A 13,750-nucleotide genomic window follows, 5' to 3' on the forward strand; every position below is an offset into this window, starting at 1 on the left:
TAAAGGCTTTTGTGGCAAGTTTGAGCATTGGAATGAGAGGGCACTACAGTGAACAGTCTCTAGTACTCCTGCCATATGCTAGGCTCCATTCCACTCAAAGGAATTAGATTCCAGGCCACAGCAGACCAGWAACCAACCTGCTGTTGAGACCTCACTGACCAGGGGATTCACTGTTAAGTGCCTAAYCCAATTTAGGCTTACTGTGGTGCAATGTGTGCCAGTAAGGAGATAGGAGGATGAGAATAAAGGAGTGGTTGAGAAACAGGACAAAACGGGGAAGAAAAGAGAACAGCAAACTAAAAGGTCAGATAATTTTATTTAAAGCTGTACAGAACCATTTCCATCTCTGGGAGCTGATAGTAAATTGTCTTCTGCAAGTGCTGATTCTCAAAGGCACAAAATAGCTACCAAGCTCTGATGCACTGAAGAGGTAGGCAGATCCTCTCACAGACCAAGCACCCAGATCACAATTTTGAGTCTACCCACTTTCAGAGATACCTACATCCCATCTGCTTTTGTGGAGGTAGGAGTCCTTTGGTCATGGAACTCAGGGTGAAGGAAGAAGCATCTTTAGCTCACCTTTGGGAACATAGAAAATTGTGATACCTACAGATTACCCTTTAAAGCAAGAGCTTGGTCCCTTCAGTTTATGACTGTCACAGGAGTCAAGAAGGTTGTGTTGTATTCCATCTGGGCTGGGCAGAAAGCACCTGCCATCACAGAGGTCTGCTTCAAAAGGGAGAATGTATTGCCGTCCTGGATCAGGCTGGCTGTTTTGTTTTGGGTAAGATGGCATCACTGTGAGTTCTGCTTGACCTGATTTCTAAGTGCAAGTGTTCTGTGATTTCTGGTTTGTATCCTGTCCTCAATTTGCAGAGAAAAATCTTCCCTACAACAAGGCTTGGAGACAACAAACAAGAACAGTAATTTGAAATGCTGATCCTCACYCTTGGGGGAAGCACAATGGTGAGAGGAGGAAGAGTTCCTTTCAGGAGTCATTTGTTCAGCAGGGAGAATTCTTCAGTGCAATCACATCGTCCAGCAGGCGTAAATAAGAGCAATCAGCAATGCCATGGCCACAGCAAGGGCAGCATTCTTGCGATTTTCCTTACGAAGCACACTCAGTTCTTTCTCTGGAAAACAAACAAAAGCCTTGCTTGTGAAAGTTCTTCATGTTGCAGCTACACCTGCTTTCAAAACTCTGTTAGAAGCACATATCTTGGCCACAGGCAACGATTTTGGGAGCAGTATGCAAAGCTGCCAATTATAGAATGTGCAATTTACAGGAAGTAAACCAGCAGGAACCCTTTCATTTGTTCTCATCCTAACACTCATGGTAGCTGTACTTGGGAATACATCAGTGCCAGACCAGTTCCTGTTTGCAAATGACATTGCTGTAGGCCTCTACTAAGGACAGACTGTGTCATTAGAATAATTGCTTGTTCCCTAAGAGAATGAGGGAGACAGGAGGGCAGAGAGCTATTTCTACTGTCTTCTAGATGTAACAGCCTGGTAGCTTTCTAGTACTAAAATTTAAGTACAAGTGTGGCCACATAGTTGAATGCTGCAGAATTTGTGTTTCTTTATGCCTCAGAAGGATCAGTGKGGAAAAGGTCTGACCCTGGACCCTCTTATTCTGTTGATGTCTGAAACCTTTTCAAGAGAGGTTGCTTTCCCTCACTCTGGTTTACATAAGAACCACAGATGCAGAGAGGAAGACAATGGCTCCTTAAAGTATAGAGTCTGGCTTTACTCTGTCCCTTTATCAAATATGAGAACCCCACTCTTAATAGTTCTGTACCACAAAACTGTGTTGGGTGCTACAGGAAGCAGTGGGGCCTCCAGCCTTACACACTGGTTGGCCAAACAGCAGTGTTTGGCAGGCAAGGGTGGGTGTGGGTTGTCTCCAGAGACAAACTGCTTGTGTTGCTGAGTTCATCTGCAGTGAAGGCACAGGTTACTGCCTCTGCAGTTAGCACTAACTGCAGTTCCCCAAGTGGTGTTGGTATCAAAAGACTTTAACCCGTTCTTTCTGCCCCCGTTCATCACCTAATACAAGCAACCACACAATGACCTGCTTGAATTTGCAASGTCACAAAGGAGGTGACAGGGTCACATAACCTCATGCACAGCAGTGCCAGCTTAAACTGATGCTGACAATGGCATTGTCAGCAGCTGCAGTTCATGGCCTCAAGTGCATCAGCTGGAATAAAGAAAGATTTAATCAGAGACCATAGTAGTGATGTTACCATTAGGTGAGGCTGTTGCTGCTGTCTGARATGCTGTCAGACTACTCTGCTGATGCCAGCAGTGATGGCTGACTGCTGGCTGGTAAAAGGGTGGCAGCAATGTTCTACTGTCCCTAGTGGTAGGCCCTTAGGGAACAGCTTTCAGTCTGTTTAAAGGAACTGTTAGTCTTCTGGAAACAGTCCTCTAACATGACTTATAATTACAAATTTGCTGACCCTATGCCAGCTTTCAACCCTCCAGACCTAAAAGAATACTTGTGCCTCTTTCCCTTGTATGAGCTCTGGTGCTTGCACGGCAGCAGAGTACTGTCAAACAGGTAACATACAGATCAATACCAGGAGCCTCAAGACGTGCAAAGAAGCATCTCTAGTGTGCAAAGAAGCATCTCTAGTGGAAGTGCTGTCAAGTGTGGTATCTCAGAGGGACTCTCATTCTAACTGTCTGCAGCAGGACTTGTACCAAGGAAACACCCTGGTCCTCTAGAACTGCAGCTGGCRTATCAGTTTGAATCCCTATGCTCTTGTGCTGAGCAGCCCCAGAAACTGATGCAGTAAAAAACCTCCTCCAAAGAAGGTATGCTATTTGCCACACTCCTGATAGCACTTGCCTTCTTACCTAGCAAGCCTCTGTTAGGAAAAAAAAAAAAAAAGGTAGGGGGAGGGATGTTAAGAGCTTCTCGAGCCAATCTGTTAGCTATGATTATCTAAAGAATGATAATTTGGGGTGTGTGGAAGGGACATTTTCTCCCCTTCATTAGCTGATGCTTATTTTTTTCCCTATAGTAGTACAGCACAAGTAGGAGGATACAGATGCCTATTACATGCTGACTACATTTACCTTAGTCTAGCTCCCTTTGGTTGAAGCTACTTTCAAAGGCAGAAGTCAAGAGGTGGCAGGAGCTTGAAGACAAAGGTAAGCTGCAGCACTGATCCCATCCTGCCCAGAGGGACCATTTTTAATGAAGCTCTTACCGTAGTTGTCAGCTTTGGTCATTAGTAAGTTTCTCTCTCTCTCCAGTGACTTTCTGTAATGAGAAGAGGAGTTCATTACCTGCGAGGCACAAAACAGCCTATTTCATTGCTTACATGATGGAAGAGAGACTGTCCCCACTGCTGGGGATATCTGCTCACAGAATGAGCCCCTCACCCCTCAAGGTGGAGAGGTGACAGTTTAGAAATACCCAATTGTGAAAGAGAAGAGCTGCAGCATTTTAGATTATTTCTTCCTTCCCCCAAACTGCTTCCTATCTCTCCTTTCAGGACAGCAGTGTAGRCAAGCAGCTAGAAAGGGATCTGTGTGTCAGTCCCCTACTCTAGTTACCCCCAGGTGAGGCAGGAAGTTCTGACAYGGCTATGGAATGGAGCATGTCCCTGTATGCTCTCTGGAGGATCCCATGTCTCCAYATCTGGCTTAATACTGGAAGCTGGTATCCCTTTGTTAGGGATATYCAATTTACAGAAATTGGTGAACGCAAGAAAACAAGCTGAATCCAAGCCCAGTACCAACCAGTTAAACAATCTGTSATTAGACTGAAGACTCATGATAATAACAGTAAAGACTAAGTCAGGCCAACACAGCCCTTGTCTGAAACTGCATGAGGTGATWAATATACAGTTTAAAATATAAACCCAAAATAAAATTCCTGAAAGCAGCAGTGTTTCCATAATAATAGTGAGGACATGGTCACTCCTTTCTGACTGTGCACATAAATAAACATGCACTAACAAATTATCTCCTGGTTCAGAGAAGGCAGCAAGTGTAACAGACTGTTGCTCCCCTTGGGGCATGGCAAGAACCTGTAGGAGGAAAGAGATCCAAATCTATGTGTACAGCTAGTTAAGTGTAAGGGAGGGCAAGAAAGCAAGCTACGTCAAGAGCTGCAGGAGAGGAGAGGGCTCTTAAAGAAAATCAGGGAAAGGCAAGGTGGAGAGCAGCCAGGAGGAAGTRAGAAGACAGATTTACCAATACGACTGAGCTGCTACTTAGAAACTTGTGAAAAAAGTCAAGGGAAGAAGCTTTGAGAATGAGACATGAAGAAACCATGACAACTRAACTTCAAAGTGGGAAAGCAGAGCTCTTCTTTGTGTGCTACGCACTGAATCAATAATTTTGGTCATGGTACTTTCCCTCCAAGGTATTTCAATGGGTCTGGAATAGGGCAATGGAAGTTCTGTTTCTATTTCCATACAAGCTGTAAAATTCACAGATGGCCCCAAAAATCCCAATTCATAATTCTTTGCTCTAGGCTTTGTATTTCAGAGAGAAATTATCATAAATTYCATCTTGTCAAGTTGTCACAACTGTAGGTTTGGTTGTTGGCCACCTAAGTGCCACATAAAGAATACAGACAGTAAACAAGGAGAATTTAGGCTTAAAAAAAGATTGTTGAGATCAGGAGCTGAAGTGATGAGGGACAGGAAGAGGYACAGCACTGTCTAAATATGGATGGGGACATAAAACTCCAGTATAGGAGGAAGGGGAGTGCAAAGGAGAGTTTAACAAAGACATTAAACTGAGGCTGATAAGYATCAGGGGACAGAGACATCACTACTGCTGTGATCATTTCTAGTGGGGTTCTGTAGGACAGTACTGTAAAGGAAACAGCAAGATCATCCAGACAACTCCCTGGGTCTGAGCTTCTCAGCCTTTTTTACTAAGAGCGGAGCAGGCGAATGCTAGTGACTGAAAGAATGTCCTCAAGCAGAGAGATTTGAGAATCAGCTGGGAGATCTAAGATCTCTTGCTTCACGCTCAAGAGAAAGAGCAGGTTCTGCCTGTGTCTGCTACAAAATCCAGGTGAAAGTCCTTGCTTGAGTCCCAGCTCTAGAAGTCAACAGCTCCTGCCTCTAGAGCAGCCACAGATTCCATGGGAATTGTCCCTCTTAGCTTTCCCAAGAAAAGCCAGTGTGTCAGTGCATCCCTACATCCAGACACTTTAGCAACACAGGCACTCAGCCTGTGTTTTTCCCTCAGCCACTTTTGCAGCTGGATCCTACCCTTGATTGGCTCAGTAGTAGCTGCTACAYCTCTCCCCTGCTTGAATTCGGGTGGCTTTGGGAAGGCTCGAGCAGCAGTGTGCAACAAACCTTTGCCAGGCTCATGGAGCTGGTTCATAGCAGGCCAGGAGCCAGATCTGCAAATGAACTGGCAAGGCACTACTTGTCTGGTTGTGGCACAGGCTGGAGTCAGACTTAATAAGTTACAATTAATAAGRCAGAGCTTTCTGTCTGTATCACTGAACTGCTCACAAAGGCAAGTTCCCCAAGAAAGCTCCAAGCTGGGGGAAGAGAATCTTGCCATGGGAAAATTACATATTTATACGCCTTCAAGAGTCCTTGCTTGGTCCTACAGCAGGATGACAGCCAGCTGATGTGCATAGACACAGCTGTGAAAGATGGACAGGAGTACCTTCCTTCAGGGCTGAGCTTCTCCTTGCGCAGCTTAAGATCCACCTCTTCCATGCTCTGTCTGCAGCGTGCCAGCTTCTCCTCCAGTCCATCAATCTGAAAAACACCACACCAGTCACCATCATGTCTTCTCTCAGCTTACACAGACCCATTCCCACTCAGATGGTGAAAGCTCAGCCACTCCATCTTCTTCCTCCCAAAATCAAGGGAAGAGATTACAGCACAGAGAGCTCATCATTTCCCAGATCAGCCTGTATTGTATCCCACAAAACTCTAACATCACCATCCCAGRCACAGCCAAGCCAGCTCTGACACCGTCAATTATGTGGCTGGTCAGCACCTTTTTGCTACCATCTGATCCTGTTCCAGCCTGTTCTAGTTTCTTTCCATGTGGGTCCACAGCAAAGATGTGATCTACAGTATCTTTATACGATAAAAAGAGACACTGGCCTAAACCAAAGACTGAGTGACAAGGTCTTGATTTAGTACTGTGAATGGATGCAGAAATTCATGGGATTTGACTACAGAGTGCTCTCAGCTGTCTGGTTGGGTGAGAGGGGAAAAAAGGGATAGTCTCTTTTTCCCCAACTAAATCTGTAACAGCAACAGGAGTCTGCACAGTATGCCCAAGAGAGCATTTGCCACTGCCTCCTTCAACCTGTATCCAGTGTTGGCAGCAACGTTTCCATGCAGAAAAACGCTGGTTACCTTCTTGTGTCTCTTCATCAAGTACCCCAAAAGCCACACTCCTGTATATTCCTGTGGAGGGGAGTAACCGTGGCTAAGCACTGGAAGGTTGATTTCCTTGTGTGCAAACACACTGTCCAGGAGGGAATCCTACCATGGATGACTCTTCTGAGAATAATTCTTCTCTTCTGCCTGGCAACCAGAGCTTAGAGATCTTGAAGAAAACTGTCTTTCAGGTTTGCTTCCATCAGGGAAACAGTGGGACTAATCAGATAATATGGACACAATAACCTAACCTGAAAGAAAACAGCCTCATTGCACTGAGGTGGCAAAGACCTCTCTTTAGCAGTATTTARTACAGCACTCCTGCTGTGCCTGGCTCTGCAGGGAAGGCCAAGGCTGGCAGCATGGCCTCTCTGTGGTGGGAGCCTTCACACACCAGACGCTAAGAGGCAGAACAGTCCCGGGTAAAGGTGGAATGAGCTGCCTGGACAACGGCCTCAGAGGCAGCCCAGAGCACAAACACACCCATAAACAGTGATAAGGGAAACAAAATCAAAGGTAGTGATCCCTAATTATTGCTGCTTTGGGATTAGCTCTGTTCTGATCAGCTCCTGTTAATGAGCTCATTAACAATCTCACACCTTCTGCTCAGGAAAGGCAGGCAAGCATTATAACTAAGCAGGATAGGAGAAGAGGCTTGACATAAAGCAGACCATGAAAAGAAGTTTAACCAGTCAGTTAAATAGTCTGGAAAGAGCACAGCAGAGCTGGGGAGGRGGACACATACAACAAGGCTCAAATAAATCTTTGATTTATCAGACAGYAATTTTGAAGTCCTGGGTTATTAAGCAACTCTGCCAGTGCTGTTGAGATGCCAAATTCCCCAGAGGCACATGTACAGCTTCCTGAGCCTAAGGGGAGCACCAAGGCGTRTTACCTGATCCCAAAGCTCATGGARTAGCACTTCTGTGTATGGCAATGCTCGGGTTTGCCTGGATGAGGATAATTGTCCTCCTCCATTTCCAGCTGTGCCAGTTAAGAACTGCTAACTCCAGCTGCTCCTTGCTATGTCATCCATTACAGCTCAGCCAGCATGATGCATTGCCCCAGTCTGCTTCAGGGCCAAGAAAGAGCTTCACCCAGGGCTGCTCTGACCACACGTATCAGCAAGTTAATTTAATAGCAGAGTGCAGTAGAGCAGAGGTGGGGTGTTGGTCCCCTCAAATATAAGATTTACCACCTCCCTCATCAGTTTCTACCATTTGCAAATGGCTCTTTCTGCTCTCTTAGCTGCTGGAGCCCCTTACTACATACACAGCAAGAGATGCTTCAGCACGTGTTACCGGATTTCTCCTTAGCTAGTTAACTTATTAGARTGCACCATGGTTTCTTGAAAATACATTTAAAAATAATGCTAAGTAAATTATTAATGAGAGCTTTGGTTAGTCAGCTGCCAATCTCACCACTAACTTACCCATGCCACTGCACTCCTATCCTGTCCTCCAGAACTGCTCCTCTTGCTCAGTTTGCAGTTGCTCTCACTAGTACATTGTCTGTCCATACCTCCCTCATTTCAGTATGAAAGTATATTCTGCACAACTCTGTCAGGGCTTTTACGTTCTGCTGACTAAAAATCTCCAGATTCCCCATAATGCTTTAAAAGTTTCAACTGGTTTTACTGCTCTTAAATCAAAATCCAAGTTTGGGTCCCCTGCTGGAGAGCAATAATTTGCTAATAAACCACATGCCCTAGAACTGCACCATCAGCTTTGCTGAGCTGGGGGCACAAGGGACAAAAAAATAATCAGAAAAAAAAAAAAGGAGGAACATATTGCTGAATGAACAAAATACTTTTCTTTCAGAATCCCACTACTTCTTTTCTTCTGGCTAGTCTGGGTTATTAGGGGTTGTAAGGAACAACAACAGTGAGGATTCACAGATGCTATCCGTTCACTGCCTTAGTTTCCCCAYTTATAAACTGTCCTAATTTATAAGGACAATAGAATCTGCCTTCTGAAGGCAGCTCATTTGAGTAAGAAGCCTCAGACACCAACTCAAATGTCACAGTAGAGATGGACAACGCAACACAGATAATGAGATAAAGACATAGACAGACACAGAAGACAGACCGCTTTATTATGGGGCTGAGCCCCATTTATCTATTTAGCCACAGGTGTATACTAAGTCTCCTGCATAAATGGCAACTATCTATTGGCTAATTAGCAGCCCCTYCTCTACTTATCAGCATATGACTGGTGTGTTGCAAAAGCTGCAGTGTCGTTAATTCTCGAGATTTTGCTCTGTCTTTGGCATCTGYCCTATCTGACTGCTCTTCTTCAACATTCCATTTTCCTTTTCCCACAGACAGTCAAGGCTGACTCAGTCGCATTGCTTTGGTAATGTCCTCCTCTGTCCTGTCCTCCTCCATCCAGACTTTCAGACTCCCTTTTGTTTTTCCAGATCTCAGGGGTACATTATTACTGGTTGAATTTCAGGTTCATAACCTGCAAGGCCGCAATGCCAGCTTTCAGCCTCCACAGCCAACTATGGGCAGAGCAGCATCTTGGTATGTCACTACCTTTGCCATGCTTGCCATTTGGGATCTGCTCCTGCAAASCAGGAGTTTCTCAGCAACTCAGCTATCCAAGTAACTCTTCACTGCAGGACAAAAGGAAGACAGAATCAGAAAATAAGCACAGTGAAAAATCAGAGTAATGCCTAGGAATTACTGATTATTCTCTGTGCTGCTGAGGAAACTCCAAGGGGGGCCACAGACTGTAAAACTGTAGCACAAGAAAATCTGTAGAGCTTTGGCAYGATTCCCTGCTGCAGCTAGCTCTCCAGGAGAGCAATCCCAGAAGCAGGTGCTCACCTGAGCTTGCTGTGGATGGAAAGCCTTCCCTCCTACTAAATCATACATACCAACTAACCTCATGTACACTGGAAGCTCACAAGAAAACAAAGAGCCAAGCTCACTTAGCTGAACCACCCCTGCACTTCACACTGCCTTATCTTTTAAGTGGCAATCTCAGCACAGTGCCTCCTACATTGCAAAGATAAACCCTTGTTCCTTTGAGCTCTCCTTTCCATGAAGGGGATCCACTGGGACAGAGCTGTAATGCAGCAGTCAGAACATGACAACTCCTCAGGTTCACACAGATGGTTGCAAGGACACAGGACTTCACTCACAGCAACATCTTCAAGTAGTTCCAGTTAAAAAAGGGGAATGAAATGTGCCTCATGTCCAGGCAACAGGTATTGGCACAGAGAGCTGTCCTTCTGAAGCTCCTCAGGAGACACTCCAGAAAGTCAAATCCCAGAAGCTTTGGATGCACACAGGGATCTAAGACCAGATGCCTCCTCTGCTCCTCAGGTATGACAAGGCATTGAGCTAGTTTTGTTGAATTCTGGCAACACTTGTTCATGATTTGGAAACCGTTTTAAACCAGAGAGACCTGGGATGGATATCAATCCAAACTGGCTTACATGTCTATTACAAATTCCATTTGTTGGGACCATCTTGGGCAGAGAGCCCAAAATGGCTCACATAAAGGCAGACACAAAGAGAGAAGTGAAAGAGAAGCAGCTTTGCTTATAGAATTGAGCTGGATCCCATTTAATACATTTTTGTAATGAATTAATGAAAGCTTTCTTTCCAGCAGAAAGGCTAAAAGCGCTTTTCAAGAACTGGCATCCACCCTCTGCTTTTATGAAGTCCCTAATTAAGATACTGGCAAAGAGCCATATCACGCATACGTCGACATCCAACAGCATTAGGTAATGAGCTTTTAGTCTTCTGACCCTCATAAAACAGATCAAARCCAACTGAAGAGGTGGGGGCAAAGAAAAAAAAAACCCTCCCTGAGCAGCCTACATGCCCTGTCACCTGCCAGCACACTTGAGCCCTTCTTTTCATAGAAGAATTAATGGTTCCTGCATCCGCAAATTTGGCTGGATTATTAAAATCATTCCAGCAGAGACAAATTTTGTTTAAATTCAAGTGCTAACTTGCAGTTCAGGGACACACTTCCATTTTCTCCATGCTCTTAAAATAATTTTTCAGGTTGGAAAATAATTTCACAGACATTCTGCCCACTGCATGCTTGGAAATATTTACCAGATAAGCTGCTCACAGCAGAGGATGATCCACCAGCAAGGTCTAAGATGACTCCTGCAGAACTACCCTGTGTGATGCTAAAGGAGAAAAGGCTGGATCCTACCTACACCTCCTCCTCCAGCCTTGCAGGGACCATTTCATTAGTCAATGCATCCTGTCTCAGCCCAGACTTTGCAGTATTGCGCAGAGATGTGAACACAGGAATGCTTGGTAGCATTTCTTGCATAGATGTTTTGCACACCTTTGATCATCTGTGTCAATTCTCTTGAGTTCATTCCATTTTCACTATTTTGCTACAAAATGGACCAGTCTTCCCAGTTTTCTTTTCCTGATGAGTTTCCTCAAGAAAGCCCTATGTAGCTAAGCATTGGCGACAGGGCTGCCTGTCAAAAGACTAGAGCTGTATGAAAGGAGAAGTGGCATGAATATAAACCACCACAACATTATGGAGACGCATTTATATCTGTTTAAACCAGATCATATCAATTACATCTGCAATTTGTAAGTGCAAGCTAATCTGATAAGTGTCCATATAGAAAATTGCATTCATTTAGCATCATGACTTCAGTTAAACAAGCATGACTCTGCCTAGATGAGGTCTTTCAAGGATAGTCATGCATCATGTCATATTAAGGCTCATTTGAAAAGTTTACAATCGTAACAGCTCAAAAGGTAATATAGAACAAAACAAAAGTTCAAATGATGAAACAAGTATCTTGGTTGTCATGCAAACTGAAAYACACCCCTCTCTTCCTCTAGCTTAAAAGGATTTTGTTTCCTTCCTCTGTAACTTCTCTTCAGTACCGTTCTCATCACTCCAAGAGAAAAAAAAATATCTTGTAGTAGTATCTTTGCACTGAGACATTTTCATCTGTAACACACCAAAAAAGAGCTACAAAAGTTCTACAATCCTTTCAAAACTAGTATGTTCTATCATGAAAACTTCTAAAACACTCCCTAAAAAACTAATCTAAAACTACTACAAATCCTCAAAGTCTTTGCAAGAATTTTCTGTGGTAGCTAAAATCAGTCCCTTTTCATTCTGTGAACAGCAGGTCTCTAAGAGGCTGAGCCTTTTTGCCATCTCTCTTTTTGTAAGGTAAAGCCTACCATCTCAGCTCTTTTTGCCTGTCACCTCTCAAACCACAACAAAAAGACTATTCAACTCTCCCTGGCAGGCTCACCAAAGGAAGACTGGACAGTCAGCACACCCTGCTGGACTCCCTTTGGTGGTTATATTTGGAATAGAGTCCCCGTAACAGTCTGTTTCTCCAATGAAAGCCTAAACAATTAAGCAAACCAGAAAACTATAAAGTGAACTGCCATTCATTTGACCCAGCAGGATGAGCAGGGATCTCATTAAGACATATARATGTCTCAGGTGGGTGTCAAGAGGGTGGTGCCAGACTCTTTTCAGTGGTGCCCAGTGACAGGATGAGGAGCAATGGCCATAAACTAAAACACAAGAATCTCCACCTCAACGCAAGGAAGAACTTCTTTCCACTGGAGGTGGCAGAGCACTGGGACAGGCTGCTCAGGAAGGTTGTGGGGTCTCCCTCCCTGGAGACATTCAAAACCCACCTGGACTTGTTCCTGTGCAACCTRCTCTAGGTGACCCTGCCTTGGCAGGGGAATTGGAGTGGATGATCTACAGAGGTTCCTTCCAACCCTAAGGATTCTGTGACACTCACTTTTATGTTACTGGCTGGTAACACATATATGGCRAGCCCTGCCATTTCCCTGGCCTTTCTGCTCTGGTTATTTTGGTCTGTTGTGCATGTGCTCACCTGAAAAGACTTCAGGACAGAGAAGCGACCAGTGAGATTCACTGAATCGATTCTGCACCATTTCAGCCATTCGTGAGGAATGTTCATGATTTGCTGTCCCCACTGCATCCACARCTCACAAACTTTAACTGTGTATTGGCTCTCCACTGCTTCCTCCAAGTCAGTCCAGACTGCACTGTGCAGTGCAGGAGMCAGAAAGATGTACACTTCAGAGAGACCTTTGTTAACAGACTCGCTTTGCTAACAGAAACACAAAGCTTCAACAGAGCTTACCAACAACCCTCCTGCCACCCAGGAGATCACAGAATCAGTAAGGTTTGAAGGGATCACAGTAGGTCATCTGCTCCCACCTCCCTGCTCAAGAAGAGTCATACCCGAGCAACTAGCACAGGTGAAATATCTTCAGTGAGGGATAGAGAGCCAAAGCACCCGAGTGCAACARTAAAAAGGCAGCTTTAGAAGGGAGGTGCACTCTTAAAACCGAGCCTTTCCCCCTTCTCTTCGTGTGATTTACCCGCCCCTCACCTACTGGTTTATCACTGGGCTCAGCACTCGGCTGAGTTCCCCCGCCGCACGCACACACCGGGCTGAGGGCCACGGCCCGCCGCAGCACCCCCACGGGCACACACCCTCACGGCACCGGCCCAAGCGCTCGGCGGCAGCAGGGACACCACAGGCCGTCGCTCAAGGCCAGCAGCCAGGACGCGACTCGGAGCTCGCCGTGACCCGTCACCCCCCGCCCCTCACCTCCCGGGCCACGCTCGGCCCCGCTCGCCGCCTGCCCATGGTCCGGCCGCGCATGCGCAGGGCCCGCCCCGCGCGCCGTGGCGGGGGCCGCGCCGTGGGGTGGGCGGGTGCCATCTTGGGGATGGCGCTGTGCTTTGCTCCGCTCCGACGGGGCCATTGCCCACAGCCCTGGGTCTGCCCTTGCGAACGCTCTCGGCGTGTTTCCGACACCGCCGAGGGGGAGAGGCAGCCAGAGCGGTGCCTCCTGTGTTTTCTCGGTGCTGCCCCAATCGTGCTCTGCCCTCTCCAGTGGTAGTGGATGAGGGATGGTTGGGAAAGGACCAGCAGGCTGGGAAGCTGAGGAGGGACCTCTTATTTTWGCCTGGTTCTGCCTCTCCACCCCTCTGAGACCCCGGCTCCCTCGGGTGCTGTCTGTMCGGGCAGATCCGAAGTGATCAGTCTGTTTTCCTGCAAGTGGAGCCAGCGCACTTCCTGGCTGCTCCAGACCAGGTTTTGGGGTCGGGGCTCACCCAGGAAGAAGGCAATCTTGGAAACTCAAGGCAAACCCAGGACGGCTGCTTTGCGTGTTAGGATTACTGAGATTKTTTTTGGCCATCAGGAGGAATTTCWTCACAGGMAGGGTTGTTAAACATCRSARTAGGCTGCYCAGGGAGGTGGTGAAGTCCTGGTRTCTGGAGGTGTTARGGAAAATACGATGTTGCACACAGTGTCATGGTCTAATTGATGTGCTGGTGGTCCATCACAGATTGCAC

The 13,750-nt window shown here is 46.1% G+C and overlaps 1 protein-coding gene across 1 annotated transcript; it reads right to left on the reverse strand.

Moving 5' to 3' along the window:
* Positions 1-303: 303 nt before the first annotated feature.
* On the reverse strand, positions 304-13,055 carry CCDC167 (coiled-coil domain containing 167). The gene is made up of 4 exons (XM_057370890.1): positions 12,999-13,055; positions 5,659-5,753; positions 3,222-3,274; positions 304-1,133 (listed from the first exon to the last, which is right to left on the reverse strand). The coding sequence occupies exons 1-4, from the start codon at positions 13,050-13,052 to the stop codon at positions 1,030-1,032; spliced, it is 306 nt and encodes a 101-aa protein (XP_057226873.1). The 5' UTR covers positions 13,053-13,055; the 3' UTR covers positions 304-1,029.
* Between the last annotated feature and the right edge of the window lie 695 nt (positions 13,056-13,750).

This window comes from Malurus melanocephalus, unplaced genomic scaffold (genome assembly GCF_030028575.1).
Source record: "Malurus melanocephalus ecotype Western Australia unplaced genomic scaffold, MMel_1.1 scaffold_5, whole genome shotgun sequence".
In the NCBI taxonomy this organism is placed as follows: Eukaryota; Metazoa; Chordata; class Aves; order Passeriformes; family Maluridae; genus Malurus; species Malurus melanocephalus.